Source organism: Carcharhinus amblyrhynchos, chromosome 1 (genome assembly GCF_965287045.1).
Source record: "Carcharhinus amblyrhynchos chromosome 1, sCarAmb.v2.hapA, whole genome shotgun sequence".
Classification (NCBI taxonomy): domain Eukaryota; kingdom Metazoa; phylum Chordata; class Chondrichthyes; order Carcharhiniformes; family Carcharhinidae; genus Carcharhinus; species Carcharhinus amblyrhynchos.
The window spans coordinates 96,189,303-96,209,529 of record NC_137324.1 but is presented as its reverse complement, the minus strand read 5'-3'; the positions used below and the strand labels follow the sequence as shown (position 1 = coordinate 96,209,529).

General features: G+C 41.5%; 1 protein-coding gene across 2 annotated transcripts in view; it reads left to right on the top strand.

The window, feature by feature from the left end:
- Positions 1-20,227, top strand: part of rbpjb (recombination signal binding protein for immunoglobulin kappa J region b) — a 106,285-nt gene that overhangs the window by 76,187 nt on the left and 9,871 nt on the right. For both annotated transcript variants that reach the window (XM_080189179.1, XM_080189188.1), the window contains exons 7-10: positions 313-425; positions 11,144-11,284; positions 15,875-16,030; positions 20,098-20,201. In XM_080189179.1, the coding sequence (XP_080045305.1) occupies positions 313-425; positions 11,144-11,284; positions 15,875-16,030; positions 20,098-20,201 (514 nt within the window). The remainder of the gene's footprint in view (positions 1-312; positions 426-11,143; positions 11,285-15,874; positions 16,031-20,097; positions 20,202-20,227) is intronic.

Genomic DNA, 20,227 nt, shown 5'->3' with positions numbered 1-20,227 from the left:
ATTTAGGTATCCTTACTTTACTATTGATCTGTTCCTTTTTGGTTCCATGTGATTTTAAAAACATCAGTTTTGACATAATAAGCGATATAAGTAATAATAGAAAATGATTGAAAGGTATTCATTACAAGCAAAAAAACAATGCACTTGAAGTTCTTGATGAAAATAAATGATTTGAGGACATCTTTCTATAGCCATTCGCATGTAATGCATATGTTATTGCAAGGAGGTGTTTTAAGCAGGCTCATTAACTGAGTACGCAACTAAATTGGAGTCAAAAGTGCATATGGTAAATATATTTTTTATTATCTGCAGTGGATGATGAAGAATCAGAGGGAGAAGAATTCACGGTGCGGGATGGATACATTCATTATGGTCAGACAGTGAAGCTAGTATGTTCTGTTACTGGGATGGCACTCCCCAGACTGGTACAGTGGCTTTCTTTTAATAATTTAGTACACGAACCTAAATGTTTGGTATTTTGTATGTGTGTTCATTTTGCCATTTTTTTTGTATCTCAAAGGAGGGAAACCTGTGCTTGATAGTGCAGTTACATGACTTTTGGCAATTTGGTTGCGCTCAGCTTTTCATGTGATTTTAGTCTCAGTATTTGATCATAGAATTATAGAATTCATACAGCGCAGAAGAAAACCGTTCAGCGTCTCAGCTCTTAACCAGATTTTACACACAACTCCACATATTTAGCCCATTAATCCCCATACCCTATAGATCTTCGGATATTAAGGGGCAATTTATCATGGCCAATCCACCTAACCACACATTGGACTGAGAGGAAACCAGAGCACCTGGAGGAAACCCATGCAGACATGGGGAGAACAGCAAACTCCACACAGTTACCCAAGGACAGAATTGAACCCGAGCCCCTGGCAGGGCAGCAGTGCTAACCACTGTGCCATTGTATCACCCATTGATGGATAATACCCTTGCAAAATTGATCTGATTTTAATAGTTGTGAGCCTCCAACAAAAAATTCATGGATAGTGATGACAGAAACTTTTGTCTTCTAATTGATCCCTAACTGTGACAGATTGAAATCAGCCGGTTCAGTACCGAACAAGCAACATACCTAAGATGTCGTGCTTTCTACTGCAACATAGGGTGCATTTGCTGTCTGAGATTTAACTAGCTACTAATTTAGACAATACAACAGGTTAGAAGTGACAAATGGCACCTTATTGCAACATCAGAACATCTCAAAACACGTCACAGTCAGGGGATTACTGACCAAAAACAGCAGCCAGTTTTTGCACAAGGAGATGAAGTAAATACCAGTTGAGACCAGTGTCTTGTTAATCTGCTCCTGGTGGTATTGATTGAGGAGAAAAGCAGGTTAAGATCCAGATATCTAATGAACAGAATATGTCAACATGTTATTAAAAGTTTCTGAATGCAGCTATTGGAAAAATATCCCATTTTTGATTGCCAACACTACCCAAGAATAGCAAGCAGTCCCACTTCTCTGAAGTTAAACAACTTTGGTCGGTGAGATTGTTTGAACAGAGGAGCGTATGATAGGATGAGAGCGGAATTGGTGAATGTAGATTGGGGGCGCAGATTTGTTGGTAGGACAGCTGAGGAACAGTGGAGGATTTTTAAGGAGATCTTTCTCAGTACTCAGCAGAAATATATTCCGATGGTAAAGAAGGACTTTAGGAGAAGGGATAACCAGCCGTGGTTATTGAAGGAAATAAAGGAGAGTATTAAATTAAAAGCTGATGTGTTCAGAGTGGCTAAAAATAGTGGGCGATTAGAAGATTGGGAAATATTTAAAAATCAACAAAGAATGACTAAGAAGGTGATAAAGAAAGGAAAGATAGACTGTGAAGCTAAACTAGCACTAAATATAAAAAAGGACAGTAAAAGTTTTTATATAAAGAGGAGGCTGGCTAGAGTGAATGTTGGACCCGTGGAGGATGAGAGGGGGGATTTATTGGTGGGCGATGAGGAAATGGCTGAGGCTTTAAATAAGTTTTTTGCCTCGGTCTTCATGGAGGAGGACACAAATAGTTTGCTCGATATTTAAAGATAGAAGGATGGTAGGAGTTGAGGGCCTAAATGTGATTACTATCACTAGAGAGGTAGTGCTTGATAGACTAATGGGACTGAAGGTGGACAAGTCCCCAGGACTGGATGGAATGCATCCCAGGGTTAGAACATAAGAACATAAGAAATAGGAGCAGGAGTAGGCCAACTAGCCCTTCGAGCCTGCCCCGCCATTCAATAAGATCATGGCTGATCTGTTGTGGCTCAGTTCCACATTCCCGCCCTCTCCCCATAACCCTTAATCCCCTCTCTTATCAAAAACCCATCAACCCGCGTCTTAAAAATATTTAGCGAGGTAGCCTCCACCACTTCAATGGGCAGAGAATTCCAGAGATTCACCACCCTTTGAGTGAAGAAGTTCCTCCTCAACTCTGTTCTAAACCGCTCCCCCTTTATCTTGAGGCTGTGCCCCCTAGTCCTACTATCCTTTCTGAGCGGGAAGAGTCTCTCCACCTCTATCCTATCCATCCCATTCATCATCTTATACGTCTCAATGAGATCTCCCCTCATTCTTCTAAACTCTAACGAGTACAAGCCTAATTTATTCAGCCTCTCCTCATAGCTCAACCTCCTCAACTCCCGGCATCAGCCTAGTAAACCTCCTCTACACTCCCTCCAAGGCCAAAATATCCTTGCGTAAGTACGGCGCCCAAAACTGCACACAGTACTCCAGCTGCGGCCTCACCAATGCCCTATACAGCTGCAGCAAGACCTCCCTACTTTTATATTCAATCCCCCTCGCTATGAAGGCCAGCATCCCATTCGCCTTCCTGACCACCTGCTGCACCTGCAAGCTGGGTTTTTGTGACTCATGCACAAGGACCCCGAGGTCCCTCTGCACCGTCGCCTGCTGCAGTTTTTCTCCACGTAATAATCTTTCCTACCATTCTTCCTACCAAAGTGGACCACCTCGCACTTGCCAACATTAAATTCCATTTGCCATTTCCTGGCCCATTCGCCCAGCCTATCTAGATCCTTCTGTAGACTCTCACCACCCTCCGCACAATTTGCCTTTCCACCAATTTTGGTGTCATCAGCAAATTTCGACACCACACACTTGGTTCCCTCCTCCAGATCATCTATATAAATGCTAAATAGCTGAGGCCCCAGCACCGACCCCTGGGGCACTCCACTAGTCACCATCTGCCAATCCGAATAGCACCCATTGACCCCCACTCTCTGCCTCCTATTTGACAACCAGTCCTCTATCTACGCTAACACCCTACCCCCAACTCCATGCCCCCTGACCTTCTGCAATAACCTCTTGTGAGGTACCTTTTCAAACGCCTTCTGAAAATCAAGAAAGACCACATCCACCGGCTCTCCTCTATCCACCGCCCTAGACACATCCTCATAGAACTCCAGTAAATTTGTCAGACACGACTTCCCTTTAACGAAACTGTGCTGCGTCTGCTCTATCAAGCAGTTCCCCTCAAGATGCCTCGCTATTTCCTCCTTGATGACGGATTCTAACATTTTACCTACAACAGACGTTAAACTAACAGGCCTATAATTCCCCGCCTTTTGCCTGGCACCCTTCTTAAACAACGGCGTAACATTAGCCGTTTTCCAATCTTCCGGCACTTCCCCGGAATCCAGCGACGTCTGGAAAATAACCACCAAGGCATCCACTATCACCTCTGCCATTTCTTTCAGGACCCTCGGATGCATTCCATCCGGTCCTGGGGACTTGTCCACAATCAGCCCCTCCAGTCTGTCAAGCACCACCTCTCTAGTAACAGTAATGTCATCGAGACCCTCCAGTCCTACCACCTTTCCATCTCTAACATCCGGCAAATTATTCATGTCCTCCTCCGTGAAGACCGAAACAAAAAAGTTATTCAAGACCTCAGCCGTTTCCCCATCCCCTACCACTAAGTCCCCCTTCTCATCCTCTAAGGGACCAACGTTCACCCTAGCCAGCCTCTTCCTTTTTATATATTTATAAAAACTCTTGCTATCCTTTTTTATATTAAGCGCTAGCCCAGCTTCATAGTTTCTCCTACCCTTCTTTATCAACTTCTTTGTCAATCTTTGTTGACATTTAAACCTCTCCCAATCCTCTTCTCGCCCACTACTCTTAGCTACTCTAAACGCCTCCGCTTTTAATTTAACACTTTCCTTCACCTCCTTCGTTATCCACGGCTTATTACCTCTCCTCCTACGGTCCTTTTTGACCATCGGAATAAATTTCTGCTGAGCACCAAGAAAGATCTCCTTAAAGATCCTCCACTGCTCCTCAGCAGACCTACCTTCCAACGCGCTCCCCCAGTCCGCATTCGCCAATTCTTCTCTCATCCTACCGTACTCCCCTCTGTTCAAACAAAGGACGCGTGTCCGGGAACCCACTTTCTCCTCCTCCATCTGCACCAGAAACTCCTCCATACAATGATCACTCTCCCCAAGAGGATCCTTCACCGCAAGTTCCCTAATTCTACCCGCCTCATTACATAGCACCAGATCCAAGATAGCTCGCTCCCTCGTCGGCTCCAACACACACTGTTCCAGGAAACTATCCTGGCAGCGTTCCAAGAACTCCTCCTTGAGCCCACCGCGTCCAACATGGATCGACCAATCAATATGCAGATTGAAATCCCCCATAACTACGGCCGTCCCATTCCTGCACGCCGCACTTATTTGCGCGTTAACAGCCCGCCCCACCTCCAGATCATTATTCGGGGGCCTATAGACGACACCCACCAGTGTCTTCCTCCCTTTGCTGTTCCTAATCTCTACCCACAACGATTCTGAAAGAAATGGCAGAGGTGATAGTGGATGCCTTAGTAATTATTTATCAAAATTCGCTGGACTCCGGGGAAGTGCCGAAAGATTGGAAAATGGCTAATGTTACGCCGCCCTTTTTAAAACAAAGGTAGCAGACAAAAGGCAGGGAATTATAGGCTGGTTAGTTTAACGTCTGTAGTTGGAAAAATGCCAGAATCCGTCATCAAAGAAGAAATAGCGAGGCGCCTAGAAAAGAACGATTTGATCGAGCAGACGCGGCACGGATTCGTTAAGGGGAAGTTATGTTTGATGAATTTGTTGGATTTCTATGAGGATGTGACTCGTATGGTAGACAGAGGGGAACCGGACGGTGTGGTGTTTTTAGATTTCCAAAAGGCGATTGATAAGGTGCCTCTCAAAAGGTTGCTACAGAACGTTAGGGTGCACGGAGTTGGGGGTAAGGTGACAGCGTGGATAGAGGATTGATTGTCTAATAGGAAGCAGAGAGTTGGAATCAATGGGTGCTATTCTGGTTGGCGGTTGGTGACTAGTGGAGTGCTGCAGGGATCGGTGCTGGGGCCTCAACTATACCATTTATATAGATGATCTGGAGGAGGGGGCTGAGTGTAGGGTGACGAAATTTGCTGATGACACGAAGATGAGTGGAAAAGCAAATTGCGTGGAGGGTGTGGAAAGTCTGCAGAGAGATCTAGATAGGCTGAGCGAGTGGGCGAGGACCTGGCAGATGGAGTACAATGTTAGCAAGTGTGGGGTTATCCACTTTGGCAGAAATAATAGTAGGAGGGATTATTATTTAAAAGGTGAAAAGCTGCAGCAAGCTACGGTGCAGAGGGACCCGGCGGTCCTTGCGCACGAGTTGCAAAAACCCAAACTGCACGTCCAGCAGGTGATCAAGAAGGCAAATGGAATGTTGGCCTTTATAGCGAGGGGGATAGAATATAAGAACATAAGAAATAGGAGAAGGAGTAGGCCATCTAGCCCTTCGAGCCTGCCCTGCCATTCAATAAGATCATGGCTGATCTGTCGTGGCTCAGTTCCACCTTCCCGCCCTCTCCCCATAACCCTTAATCCCCTCGCTTATCAAAAACCCATCAACCCGCATCTTAAAAATATTCAGCGAGGCAGCCTCCACCACTTCAACGGGCAGAGAATTCCAGAGATTCACCACCCTTTGAGTGAAGAAGTTCCTCCTCAACTCCGTTCTAAACTGCCCCCCCCTTTATCTTGAGGCTGTGCCCCCTAGTCCTACTGTCCTTTCTGCAGGGAGGTCTTGTTGCAACTGTACAGGGTACTAGTGAGGCCGCAGCTGGAGTACTGTGTGCAGTTTTAGTCGCCGCACTCGCGCAAGGATATTTTGGCCTTGGAGGGAGTGCAGAGGAGGTTCACTAGGCTGATACCGGAGATGAGGGGGTTGGCCCATGAAGAGAGACTAAATAGACTGGGCCTGTACTCGTTGGAGTTTAGAAGGATGAGGGGGGGATCTTATAGAGACGTATAAGATAATGAAGGGGATGGATTGGGTGGAGGTAGACAGATTCTTCCCACTTAGAAAGGATAGCAGGACTAGAGGACACAGCCTCAAGATGGGGGGGGCGGGGGGGGGTGCAGTTTAGATCAGAGTTGAGGAGGAACCTCTTCACTCAAAGGGTGGTGAATCTCTGGAATTCTCTGCCCGTTGGAAGTGGTGGAGGCTACCTCGCTAAATATGTTTAAGTCACAGGTAGATAGATTTCTAATAGGCAGGGGAATTAAGGGTTATGGGGAGAAAGTGGGAAAGTGGAACTGATCCACTTCTGATCAGCCATGATCTTATTGAATGGTGGGGCAGGCTCGAAGGGCTAGATGGCCTACTCCTGCTCCTATTTCTTATGTTCTTATGTTCAGTGCTGCTAATAGACCAAACTTAGGAATACTGCTGGAGTTCAACTAAAACTTGTGCTTAAAACACAGTGGTGATCAACTGTCTGTTGTTTGCTTGTAACCATTCCACCTGGACAGTTGGCTTGTAGGGCAACATGGCAAGAAGCCCAACTCTGTGATAGATACAACTTCCTGAAAGGTTGGCCAATTGTCTGCAGCACTTTGAAATGCTCTGGACTTGCACATCAGATTACAGTTTTGGCTAAAGAAATCAACTTTATTTCATTCTATGACAGGCCACCCTAAATTCAGTTTAACCTTTAAAAAGACCTTGTGGGTATTTGGAAACACAATTTGCGTTTTGAAAGTCCCCTTAAAGAAAAATATCCCAAGATACCTCAGAAGTATAATCTCTGCTCTTTCAAAATGGTTTAAATTGTTTGTGCCCACATTGATAAGAAGGCTCACTCTGTTATCATTTTTTTTGTATGAAATGTTCTGACAATATATCACTCTCACTATCTCAGTACTATCCTGGAACATCAGTATAGCGTATTTGCTTAATCCAACTGCCGCCTTACACCAATTAAATTACAGCTAACTGAGGCGTGCATGACACTGAGCAGTTTGAAGATCATAAAAGTAAGTGCAATAAGAAATGAATAAACTCATTCTGATGCAGCAGGGCCAGCTCCTCAGAATTTGAATTGATGCATTTGGCAGGAATAGTGTATTAGGAACATTACCCTCGAGTTGTTCTTGCTCTGGAAGTGTTTAGTCACAACACCATGACTTGGATGCCATAATGTTGCTGGTCCTTCCAATCACTGACATGAACCAACCTGATGAACAGAAAGAAGTTCTCAGTTTTTAAACTACTTTTAAAAGAAATGCCGGAAAGGAATTGCCTGTTTGTCAAAGTTAGCCAAAAATGCTATGCAGCCGTATGTTTATTTTAAAGGCTGTTTTGGAAATAGTAAAACTCTTGCCTCAAAATACTGATGATATCCCCAATATTAGAGAGGGGTCCAATAATAAAAAAAATCAATTTTGTGTTAGTTATGTTTGCTTTTGGATGGCAACATTTTTTATTCATTTGTGGGACACGGGCATCGTTAGCTGGCAGCGTTTATTGCCCATTCCTAGTTGTGAAAGTGGCGGTGAGCTGCCTTTTTGAATCGCTGCAGTCCATGTGCTGTGGGTTGACCCACAGTGCCATTTAGTGAGGGAATTCCAGGATTTTGACCCAGCAACTGCAAAAGAATGGTGATATATTTCCAAGTGAGGATGGTGAGTGGTTGGAGGGGAACATGCAGGTGGTGGTGTTCCCATTTATTTGCTGCTTTTGTCCTTCTAGGTGCAAATGGTCATGGGTTTGGAAGGTGCTGTCGAAGGAACTTTGGTGAATTGTTGCAGTGCATCTTGTAGATAGTACACGCTGCTGCAACTGAGCGTCGGTGATGGAGGGAGTGGATGTTTGTAGATGTGGTGCCAATTAAATGGGCTGCTTTGTCCTGGATGGTGTCAAGATTTTGAGTGTTGTTGGAGCTGCACCCATCCAGGCATGGGGAGTATTCCATCACACTCCTGACTTGTGCCTTGTAGATGGTGGATAGGCTCTAGGAAGTCAGGAGGTGAGTTACTCACTGTGGTATTTCTAACCAGTGTGTTATGTGGTGAGTCCAGTTGAGTTTCTAGTCAATTGTAACAGCAAGGATATTAACAGTGGGGAATTCAGTGATGGTAACACCATTGAATGTCATGGGGCGGTGGTTAGAATGTCTCTTATTGGTGATGGTCATTGCCTGGCATTTGTGTGGTGTGAATGTTACCTGCCCCTTGTCAACCTAAGCCTGGATATTGTCCAGATCTTGTTGCATTTGAACATTCAGTACCTGAGGAGTTGCGAATGGTGCTGAACATTGTGCAATCATTGGCGAGCATCCCTCCTTCTGACCTTATGACAGAGGGAAGGGCATTGATGAAGCAGCTGAAGATTGGGCCTAGGACACCACCCTGAGGGACTCCTGCAGAGATGTCCTGGCATTGGGATGACTAACCCTCCTCAACCACCTTCCTATGTACCAGGTATGTCTCTAACCAGTGGAGAGTTTGCCTCCTGATACTCATTGATTCCAGTTTTGTTAGGGCTCTTTAATGCCACGTTCAGTCGAACGTGGCCTTGATATCAAGGGCTGTCACTCTCACCTCACCTCTGCAATTCAGCACTTTCATCCATGTTTGAACCAAGGCCGTAATGAAGTCAGGAGCTGAGTGACCCTGGTGAGACCTGAACTGGGCATCACTGAGCAAGTTATTACTGAGCAGGCACTGCTTGATTGCGCTTTTGATCACTTCCATTACTTTACTGATGATCGAGAGTAGACTGAACTGTAGTTGGCCGGGTTGGCTTTGCCCTCCTTTTTGTGTACAAGGCATTTGTGTGCAATTTTCCACGTGACTCAATGTTCAGTCTGGTGCAAGAGGTCTATTTGAGCATTTAATCTACAGGTGTTCATAATTTTTAAAAAAAAGCTATGCTGTTTGCCAATAATGAGGAAGACTGACAAAGACATACCCACATAGCATTGGTACAAGCTTTGTCTCTATTAAATTTGGATCCCATGTTATGACACCAGATTCAGCTCTTGGTTGAAATAACATAAGAACGTAGGAACAGGAGTAAGCCATTTGGCTCTTCAAGCATACTCTATCATTTACTAAGGTCATGGCTGATCCAATTGTGGTCTCAAATCCACTTTTCTGTCTGCCCGAAACCTTTGACTCCCTTGTCAATCAAAAATCTATCCCAAGGAGAAAATGCTGGAAAATCTCAGGTCTGGCAATATTTGTAAGGAGAGAAAAGAGCTGACATTTTGAGTCCAGGTGACCCTTTGTCAAATCTAAAAGCCATAGAAATTGGGAGATATTTATCCTGTAAGGTGAGGGAATGAAAGATGAGTCATAGCCACAGAAAGAAGGGGAAAGGCTGCTAATGGCAGCCCATAGAGAGAAAAAAAAATGAGAATAGCCAAATGGCAGAAAAGCTGAAATTGGAGGGTAAGTGGAGACATATAAAGTTGGGGGTTAGGGGAAGGTTGCAGGTGGGGGGGATCTGGATGAGTGGGGGAGAGGTAAGATTGAGAGAAGGGGAAGCAAAGGAGGGATAAAATAGGGGGAAAGAGTCGGGGGGAAGAAAAATATGAAAATATAATTAAAAACTAAATAAAATGAAAACAAAAGAATTGAGCTGGGGTAGAGCTAATCATCTGAAGTTGTTGAATTCAACGTTAAGACCAGAAGGCTGCTTCCTTCAGTTTGCATTGAGCTTCACTGGAACTTTGCAGCAGGCCAAGGACAGACATGTGGACATGGGAACAAGATTGTGTGTTAAAATGGCAAGCAACAGGAAGGTCAGGTTCCACACAGACCGAAGGTGCTCAGCAAAGCGATCAAGCAGTCTATGCTTAGTTTCTCTGATTATAGAGGAGAGCAGCGAATGCAGTAGACTAAATTGAAAGAGGTGCAAGTGAAACGCTGCTCAACCTGGAATGAGTATTTTGGACTTAAGACCCGAAGGGGTCTATCCAACTCAACCTTTAATAAATTCAGTGATCCAACCACCACAGCTTTTTGGAGAAGAGAATTCTACAGACTAACGACTTTTGGAGAAAGTTTTCCTCCTCTCCATCTTAAAACGGTGACCTCATTCTTAAATTGGGTCTGCTGATTCTAGTGTCTCCTACAAAAAGAAACATCAGCCTGATGTCCATCCTGCCAAGTCTCCTCTTGTATGCTTGAAGAACATACTTGTGGGTGGCACGGTAACACAGCACTGCTGCTTCACAGCTCCAGGGACCTGGGTTCAATTCCCTGCTCGGGTCACTGTGTGGAGTTTGCACATTCTCCTCGTGTCTGTGTGGGTTTCCTCCGGTTTCCTCCCACAGTCCAAAGATGTGCAGGTTAGGTTGATTGGCCATGCTAAAATTGCCCTTAATGTCCTGAGATACATAAGTTAGAGGGATCAGTAGGTAAATATGTAGGGATACAGGGGTAGGGCCTGGGTGGGATTGTGGTCAGTGCAAACTTGATGGGCCGAGTGGCCTCTTTCTGTACTGTAAGGGTTTCTATGATACAGAAGTGCCAGTTTAATAACCTTAGTAACAAAAATCATCAGTAAAGTCAAGATTACAACCAGTTGACAGAGCTCACCCATGTATCTTTCAAAACCATTTGCCTCACTGGAAGCATCTAGAATTTGGAAGAATTGTCCTTCTGCAGTGGGTTTACTTTTTAATTCAGTGTCAATATTTTAAATAAAGTGACAGTTCTGTTGCACATGTTGTGTTGGCTTCCATATATGGGATTGCTGTTTTTTTTAAAGTAATAAGCTTTTTCTAACCCCCCCACCCTGCATCACAACCAAGACCACTCTGGCACCCAGTAAACTGACCTTAAATATCTTGATCTCTTGCAGATAATTCGTAAAGTGGATAAACAGACAGCATTATTAGATGCAGATGACCCAGTATCACAGCTTCATAAATGTGCATTTTACCTGAAGGATACCGAAAGGATGTACCTATGCCTCTCACAAGAAAGGATAATCCAATTCCAAGTAAGAAAATGTTGCACAAGTCAATTATTCTTGGTTATTATTTCACCCAATATCAAACAATTAGATATAGTTAATGCAGATGTTTCTCAAATTTGACTTGGGTTAAGAGAACCAAGAATTGAAGAGAAATTATGCTCATGAATGACTGAACCATTTTTAGATTTCTTTTTCTGTAGTGTACTGTGTTAGCTATTTTCCTAACTGATAGTTAGCCCTGCATTTGAAATTCTGTCTATGATTGCAGAGACTACAGTGTCTAAAAGAGTTAAAAGCAAATCATATGGCAATATATCATGAGCACACAACATCTCCCATTGTACATTTCTAAGAAAGTTGACAGCATGTATGCTAATAGGATTCAGGCATAGTTATAGACTCTGCAGTTTGAGGAGCTGGGATACAGCTGTCGAAAGTTGAGTATGGTACATTAGTCTTGAAAATTTCCACGCCACCACCAGCATTCTGAGCTACCTTTACTGTTTGTTTCTGCTGGCATGGATCAGGTATGATTGTTAGATTAAAAATCAGAGATCAACTGAGCAGAAACGGCAAAGCAGGTAGACAGCAGTGTATGTGGCCTTTCTCAACAGAAGTTATTGTCTTGTACATTCTTAGGAATATTATATAGAAAACTGAATGCAGAGATTCATAATCATTGTAGTCCACCAAAACATGCAAGTGCTAGATAGTACTAAAGTTAGAAGTTAATCTCTTTGCTCCTTTTTATTTTTAATTCCAAATTGTTTTGAGAATATATTTACTGGACAGTTAATTTTTCATGGAAGTTGATTAATGGAGTTGTGGATCTTGAATATTTTATGGCATTACTTCCCATTCCAAACAAAGCCTTTCAGCTGAAGTGTGCTAAATGTAATTCCCAGATGGGTGGTACAGAAACTTATTGCTTTAATAGGACTTTGTTGACATCCTTGGTTGTCTAACACACAAACATCATGCTGTTGTTGAGATTCCTCGAATGATGCATTCCTAATTCTAAACTGATCAGAAGTTTATTTGCTGAACTTCAGACTTTTCTCAACATTGGATCAGTGGGGAGCAAAACATATTTGCCACCTATTACTGACATAATGAGGCTGTTTTTAGTATCTAATTTGATATAATGCCTGGAAGCAGAGCGCTATTATGCAGGTCAGTTGAGGATGGACGATAAATGCTGGCCTCGCATCCCATGAAAAAATTAAAAACAGTAAGTGAGCTTTATCTCTGACTAGATCAAATTTGATGTCTGATTTCTACAGTGTCATTAGGAGAATGGTAAATAAGAGATTGTGCTGCTAGAAGAAGGGATAAGATGCAAGCGTTTGGTGTTGGCAACCACCTCCTAGCTGCTTGTTTCATATGATGACAGAGGTTTGTGGGCAAGTTAGACATCTTTTCTTTAGAGGTGTTCCATAAGGAGCGGTTACATTAGATTTTAGCGAGCCTCCTTGTTTCCTCTCAATAGACATTTCAATTTTCTCCACATCTACACTCTTTTCTCCTTCTCCCTTTGATTGCGGAAGGAGTTGTTGCTTGATATCTAGTTCCATTTGCATCAACATCTATCCAGTACCTCATTCAAACAGCTATTGTTTATTCATGTTGTCCCCTATTAGTTGTCCCAATCCTAGATGAGATCAATCGTCAATAGACACTGAGGACCAACTTGGAATCATCATCCTCTGTACCATGTTATGTAATCTAGCTACCCTGTAAGCTATTAGAGGTTTAATTTGATTTTAGTTTTATAAATCTTAGGCCTCAACTAACTCTCAGTGGGAAAAGCATTGGGTTGAGTATCAATATTGGTAGTGAGATATTGTATTTAATACAAAAATTGGAATAAAAAAGTACTTTTTACATTGAAGATTTATTTACATGAACTTTTATACTGTTTTCAGGGAAGCAGTTTTTGTTATTCACTCAACACTGGTGTTAAGAACACAACTTGAAAAATTAGTGTTTTCAATTTGAAATCGAGTGAACTTGTGAGTTTTGAAAATGCTACCAGTATTCTGAAATTAGCTAGAAATTGAAAATACTATAAAATTTATGAATGGTACTTAGCTGATATAAATTGTTGTTTTCCCTCACCTAAGAATCTGTTGAACTCGAAAGTACAAGGGAAGTGGACACGTGGGAACTCTACCACCTAGAAATTACCCTCCAAGCAACACCCCATCCTGACTTGAAAATGCATTGCCATTCCGTCACTTGCTGAGTCAAAATCCAGGAACTCCCTCCCTAACAGCACTGTGGGTGTCCCTCCATCATTTGGATTGCAGCTGTTTAAGAGGGTATCAAATATATGCTAGCCTAGCCAGAGTTGCCAAATACTACATGAATTAAAGAAAAATTAGCTAATTATTTTAGAACGTAGAAAAACTACAGCACAAACAGGCCCTTCAGCCCACAAGTTGCACTGATTATATCCATACCTTTTGGCTTACCTATAACCCTCAATTCTATTAAGTCCCATGTACTCATCCAGAAGTCTCTTAAAAGACCCTATTGAATTTGCCTCCACCACCACCGACGGTAGCTAATTCCACTCACCCACCGCCCTCTGAATGAAAAACTTACCCCTGATATCTCCCCAGCACCTTAAACCTGTGTCCTCTCGTAGCAACCATTCCAGTCCTTGGGGAAAAAGCCTCTGAGAATCCATCCGATCTACACCTTTCAACATCTTACACACTTCTATCAGGTCACCTCTCACCCTGCGTCTCTCTAAGGAGAAAAGACCAAGCACCCTCAACCTATCCTCATAAGGCATGCCCCCCAATCCAGGCAACATCCTTGTAAATATCCTCTGCACCCTCTCAATAGCTTCCGCATCCTTCCTGTAATGAGGTGACCAGAACTGAGCACAGTATTCCAAGAGAGGTCTGACTAGGGTCTTATAAAGCTGCAACGTTATCTCCTGACTCCTAAACTCAATCCCTAGATTGATGAAGGCTGGTACACCATAAACCTTCTTGACCACATCCTCTACCTGCCAGGTCGATTTAAGAGTCCTATGGACCCGGACCCCGAGGTCCTTCTGATCCTCTACACTGCTAAGAGTCCTACCCTTGATATTATACTCCTTCATCCCATTTGACCTGCCAAAATGGACCATTGGGTTGAAGTCCATCTGCCACTTCTCCGCCCAGCTTTGCATCCTACCTATGTCACACTGCAACCTCTGACATCCCTCCAAACTATCTACAACACCACCAACCTTCGTGTCGTCAGCAAACTTACCAACCCATCCCTCCACTTCCTCATCCAGATCATTTTATGAAAATTACAAACAGCAAGAGTCCCAGAACAGATCCCTTTTTTCCTCATTGTGTAAATTTCTTTTTTGTTTGTACTATGTTCCAAATACTTTTCAATGATGAATCACTGTTGTTTAGTAGGGGAACACAGCAGATAATTCTCAACAATAAGTTAGTTTGTTTTTGGTGGCCAGTTGAAAAATTGCTTGCCAGTAGGTTATAAAAATTCACTGTCCTTATTTGGAAAAAAAGCCATAATATTTTTCATGCCCATGTAAAAGGCAGAGACTGTAGCTTTTGACATTTCAACCTACAGACTGCACTTCTGGGAATGCAGTTTTCTCTCAGTATTGCACTGAAAGGTTGACGTGAATTGTGGGTTCAAGTCTCTGAAATGGGTCTTGAACACGCAACCTTGATTCAGAAGTTTGAGTGCTATCACAAAGGCAAATGATTGTAAATTCTTGAGCTGTTTCATTTTCAGTTCTGGATGTTGATAGGTCTCGTGTGAAAATCAGTGGTCAAAATTAAGCTTTTTAATAGCAAAACCTTTGGCCAAAAGCTAAGCAAATTCATCCATTCACCATATATTGTTTTGGAACGCTATAATGGGAGCTGGAATGACATCATCCAGCACAATGTGAATTTAGGTCCTCAAGTTGTTGAACCTGAATTTTAGTAGAATATATTGCTTATATATATAACTTTGTTAGGTTATTCATTTTAAGTTGAACCTGCATGGCTGTAAAAGCTTACAGTCAGGTAGTTGCAACAAAATAACTTAAACACTTTTTTAATGCTGTAGATGCAAATTATAGTTTGTTATTTTCAAGTAATGGAAATGTATTTGCAGTGGAACCTTTATTATCTGCAATAATTGAGGGGACTTTACCAGTTGGATAATGGAAATTACAAGGTAGAGAATCCCAAAACTCTGGTCTTGCACATGTAACAAACAGAGCATATATTTATAAGGGCCTTCTGTAGAAGTATTTGGAAGCTGTTAACTAGCTATGACACCAGAAATAGGATTGAAAATGTAATCAAGGTAACCTAAATATAATTGAATCTTCAGTCATTGAGTTGATTTTTGCCTTGCGTGAGGCAATCAGTGGTGTAATTTTTTTTTTGTCCAGTGAAAATACTGGCAGATAATTAAAGTGTGGATAATAGAAGTTCCACTGTACTTTGAAAACTGAAGTGGTCTTTCACTATTTTAAAAAAATTGTCTCCATGTAGTAAATCAATGCAATTTGGATTTAGTTTGTGTGTCATGGTCACAGTTTTTTTTAATTTAATTTTGCCCCCTCCCTACCTCCCCTAACAGGCCACTCCATGTCCAAAAGAACCAAACAAAGAAATGATAAACGATGGAGCCTCTTGGACAATCATAAGCACAGATAAGGCTGAATACACTTTCTACGAGGGGATGGGGCCCGTACATGCACCAGTGACACCTGTACCTGTTGTAGAAAGTCTTCAGGTAACAGGACTTGGACGTTTATAGGTTTTGTCTGTTTACATTCAAATTGCAGTAGATAATTCTCTTTACATTAAGGCAAGAATGTAGCAGTGCAAGTTGATTTTTGGAAATGATATAGTTTTAAGCTGTGCACAAGAACCACCAACCATCACATGAAGAAACTGGCTATAAAGCTGCAATAACAACCTAGGTGCTGTTGAATTTTTTTTTAGAGGGGGGATTGCAGGGGAAAAGAGAGGTTCCGTTTTTTAGTTATGTCTTATGTCTAATGAACAGAATGTCATCGTGTTGATTAAGTCTTTGAACCCAGCTATTGAAAAAAATCCTTTCTTTTTAATTTACATATATAGTTTACACCTTCCAAGAGCACCAAGAAGACCCACTTCTCTGAATGCAGTCAACTTGGATCAGTGCTGGCATTAGGCCAGCCTCAGGAAACTACAAATGTGCATGTTTGGGTACTGCTGGAGTTCAACTGAAACTTGTGCTTACAACACAGAATAGTGATGAACTTCCTGTTGCTTACCCATCATTGCCCTATAAGCTAATTTGCCAAGTAGTACAAAGTGGCAAGAAGCCTAGCTCTCAGTGTCAGATATTTTGTCTTAAAAGATTGGTTAGTTGTCAGCACCACCTTGGAATATTCTGAACTTGTTTGGCTTACGCATCAGATTATAGGTTTGAGTAGAGGCAGTCAGCTTTATTTCAACCTATAACGGGCATGTCGCCCTAAACTCCATTCAACCTCACAAAGGCGCTATGGGTGCCTGTATACACAATTTCCGTTTAGAAAGCCCCTTTTAACACAATATCCCAAGGTACTTTGCAGCGTTGTAAGAAAAAGATGTCAAGTTGATGAAAAATATTCAAATGAGTTACCTAAAATTTGGTTTGAAGTTGGTTTTAAGAAGATATTTAAAGCAGCAGAGAAGGCTGAAGAGGTTCAGGGATGGAATTCCAGAATGTGAAGCTTAGCCGACTGTGGTGGTGAAGTGAAGGAGGAGGGACATAAACTGAAGGCTATAGGTAGAAGAATGAAAATTTCAGAGGAGTTGCAGACTGGAGAAAATAATGGATATGAGGAGAGCTGAGGGAGTTACAGTCCTTCGAAACAGGAATTTTAAGTTTAAGGTAATGGAGTACTAGGAGTCAGTCACTGAGGACAGAAGTACTGGGTGAAAAGGACTTGGCGTGTGATAGGATACAGGCAGCACAATTTTGGTTGAGTTGTAGTTTGCAGTGAGTGTCAAGTGATAGCCTTGCCAAAGGAATTGTTAGAATAGTAAAATCTGGCAGTGACAAAGACACATTGAAGGTTTCAAAAGCAAATGAACTGAGGCAGAATAAGGATGTGCAGTGTTACACAAATAGAAATCAGCCACCATTATGATGGGGCTTGGCTATTTGGCAGTTTGCAAAGGCAGGGTTTGAGAAGGAAAGTTGTGACAGTTTGGAAAGCTTGATATCTCAGGACTCTAAACAGTTTGAAAATTAAATCATTTGGATTCAGGGATGAAGTTTTGGATAAGTGAAATCAGATTGCAAAGATCATTAGACAAGATGAATGAGAATCTTGACTGTCTGTTTAGTGTCTGGACATGGCATTGAGGGGGAAGGATTGACTTGATAGGCAAGAGGAGAAGGGGCAGCATGAAGGGACTAAGAAGCAAATACTCTCAATTTTGGAGACAAAGCAGTGTATGGGTGTCTCGTACTTGTTGAAACTGAACATGAAGAAGCCATTACAATCCCTGTTCCCCTGCTACCCCTACCTATCATGAGGTGTTTGCAGGGTAACAGTGTTGACCATAGCACAGGTCATACTCTATCCACATTGGAGATGCATGGCTGCTTTGCTCTGCAATTAAGGTCACTGTCTGTAGAAATGAGCAAATGTTTGCATACTCTGATTTCAACATGGTGGAAGCATAGCTTGCCGGCATCTTTATTTTCTAGATAGCAAAAACTATTGAGAGTTATTTGTCACCTGCACTGTCATCCAAATCCTTTTGTGAAGCTTTGGTGAAGACATGCCTGCCAAGAAGATGCAGATGCCCATCCACAGTTTATAGTAACAGATTAGTGTAGGCAACCCTTTGCTCCCAGGAATGGGTGCTGTGTGTGAGGGATTTTTTTATGTCATGTCTTATGAAATTGAGTATTTTCAGTTTTGACATGTCTGCTTTGTCCTATTTGTTCATCTGTTGGTGTTTATGTCCAAATATAGCATATGGAAAACTTGACGTTCCCGATGTCCTTCTCTTCTCAGAATTTGCTTTTATCTAAACAAAAACCACTTGTTTTTCATTAAGTCTTTTCTAACTTCAAATTTCTTTTAATTAGACTTATGGACATCTTTGTACCATGTATAAGGAGCTCTTCCTTTATGCAGATTCTTATTATTTTTAAAAAGTGTACTGGAATCTTCACTGGTTTTGACACAAAACTTCTTTCAAAGTGCAGACATGTTAACTGGATCCATAATCAGATCGACGTGAGGGCGCGTCTTTCTCTTAAAATTGTTATATCCATTTAAAGGAGTTGTTGCAAATTCAGATAAACAAAATTATCATGGTTTGCTTATTTTATGAATCTCAAGTTGGAAACAGGAACAATATTTGTAGTCATGGTGCAGAGAAGAAAAGATGAGAAAAATATATTACAAGGCTGTAACACAGTGAGGGATTTTAGTATCTGAATTTTGAACAACACATTGTTAACTTTTGTGATTCCAGATGTGTCAGTTTAGTTGATGCATAATCAAGGAAATTGAATTTAAATAATGAAACTTAATACTTTTTCTTTGAAGATTCCTACAACTGTACAAATATAATTGCTGTATTTATCAACCAAATTGTATCTGTTAAATTCTATTGAGGAAATGTGAAATTAATTATTTATTTTGCAGCTTTTTCTAGGTTAAAGAGGCTAATATTTTTGTTCACGCCCCTATTAGCATTGATACTGACCATTTCTGTGGTGCACTCTTTTTCTTTTTTTTACTGCTCTCCTGCCCTGATATGTAGTATGTTCTACATCAGTACTGCTCTCATACTGCCTTTGGCTGGAGGCATACATATCTGTTAGTACTACACAAGGCCGGTCAATTACTGTGCTTCGTAAAGAAGTCCTTATTTGTATATTAATAGTACTAGAGAACAGCATGTTTATTTTAAATATTTTGCGTTGGACGCAGGAAAATAAGTGGTTTCAGGTAATTTTCAATTAGGATATATGTTCAAATTAAAGATTCCAACACTTCTTAAAATGATCTCTTTCTATTGCCTCCAATTTGCAAGCAATAGATTTTACTGTGGGTGTGTTGGTTAAAATGTTTTGTATCAAACCAAGTAACAGCCTGAGCCTACAGACAATAAATTTGATTTCTTTTAAAATGTATTTTAAAACTTTGCTTTGAAATTTTGATGCATAATTCATCATCAGGTTTGATGGAAAACACTAATTATTCCTGCAAAATTTGTTGTCTCTAAATTCAGCAAAATTAAACAGCTAAGGTTGCAGTGAAATTGAGAAAGTTGCTGCAACTACATCTGTAAAGTTGAGATTGTCAAAAAACATTTTGGCTACAAAAAAAGTGCACTCCATGATAATTCTAATCTGAAGATGGTAATTCAGCAATAGAATATGTATAAAAGCAAAATACTGCGGATGCTGAAATCTGAAACAAAAACATCATGCTGGAAAATCTCATCAGGTCCAACTGCATCTGGGGGAAAAAATAGAACCAATGTTTTGAGACAAAGGGTCATCTAGACTCAACACTGGCTCTATTCTCTCCTCCCATAAGCTGTCAGACCTGCTGAGATTTTCCAGCATTTTCTGTTTCTGTTGTTGAATGGAATAAGTATACTGTGTCTAATTACTGGGTGTTCTTTTTAAATAAGCCTTACCTAAGTTGATGCAACTGCACAATCATTACTTTGGGCAGCAAACAGGTAGGTTTAAGCTATATGTTTAATTGTTGTCTGGAATGTATTATTTATGCAACTCTGCACGTATTTACAAGAAATGGCTATGTACAACAGAACTTTTCTTTAATTTTATAGTTGAATGGAGGAGGGGACGTTGCAATGCTTGAGCTCACAGGACAGAATTTTACACCAAATCTGCGAGTTTGGTTTGGTGATGTGGAAGCTGAGACCATGTACAGGTAAAGAAGTTTAGTTCTTAAAAAAA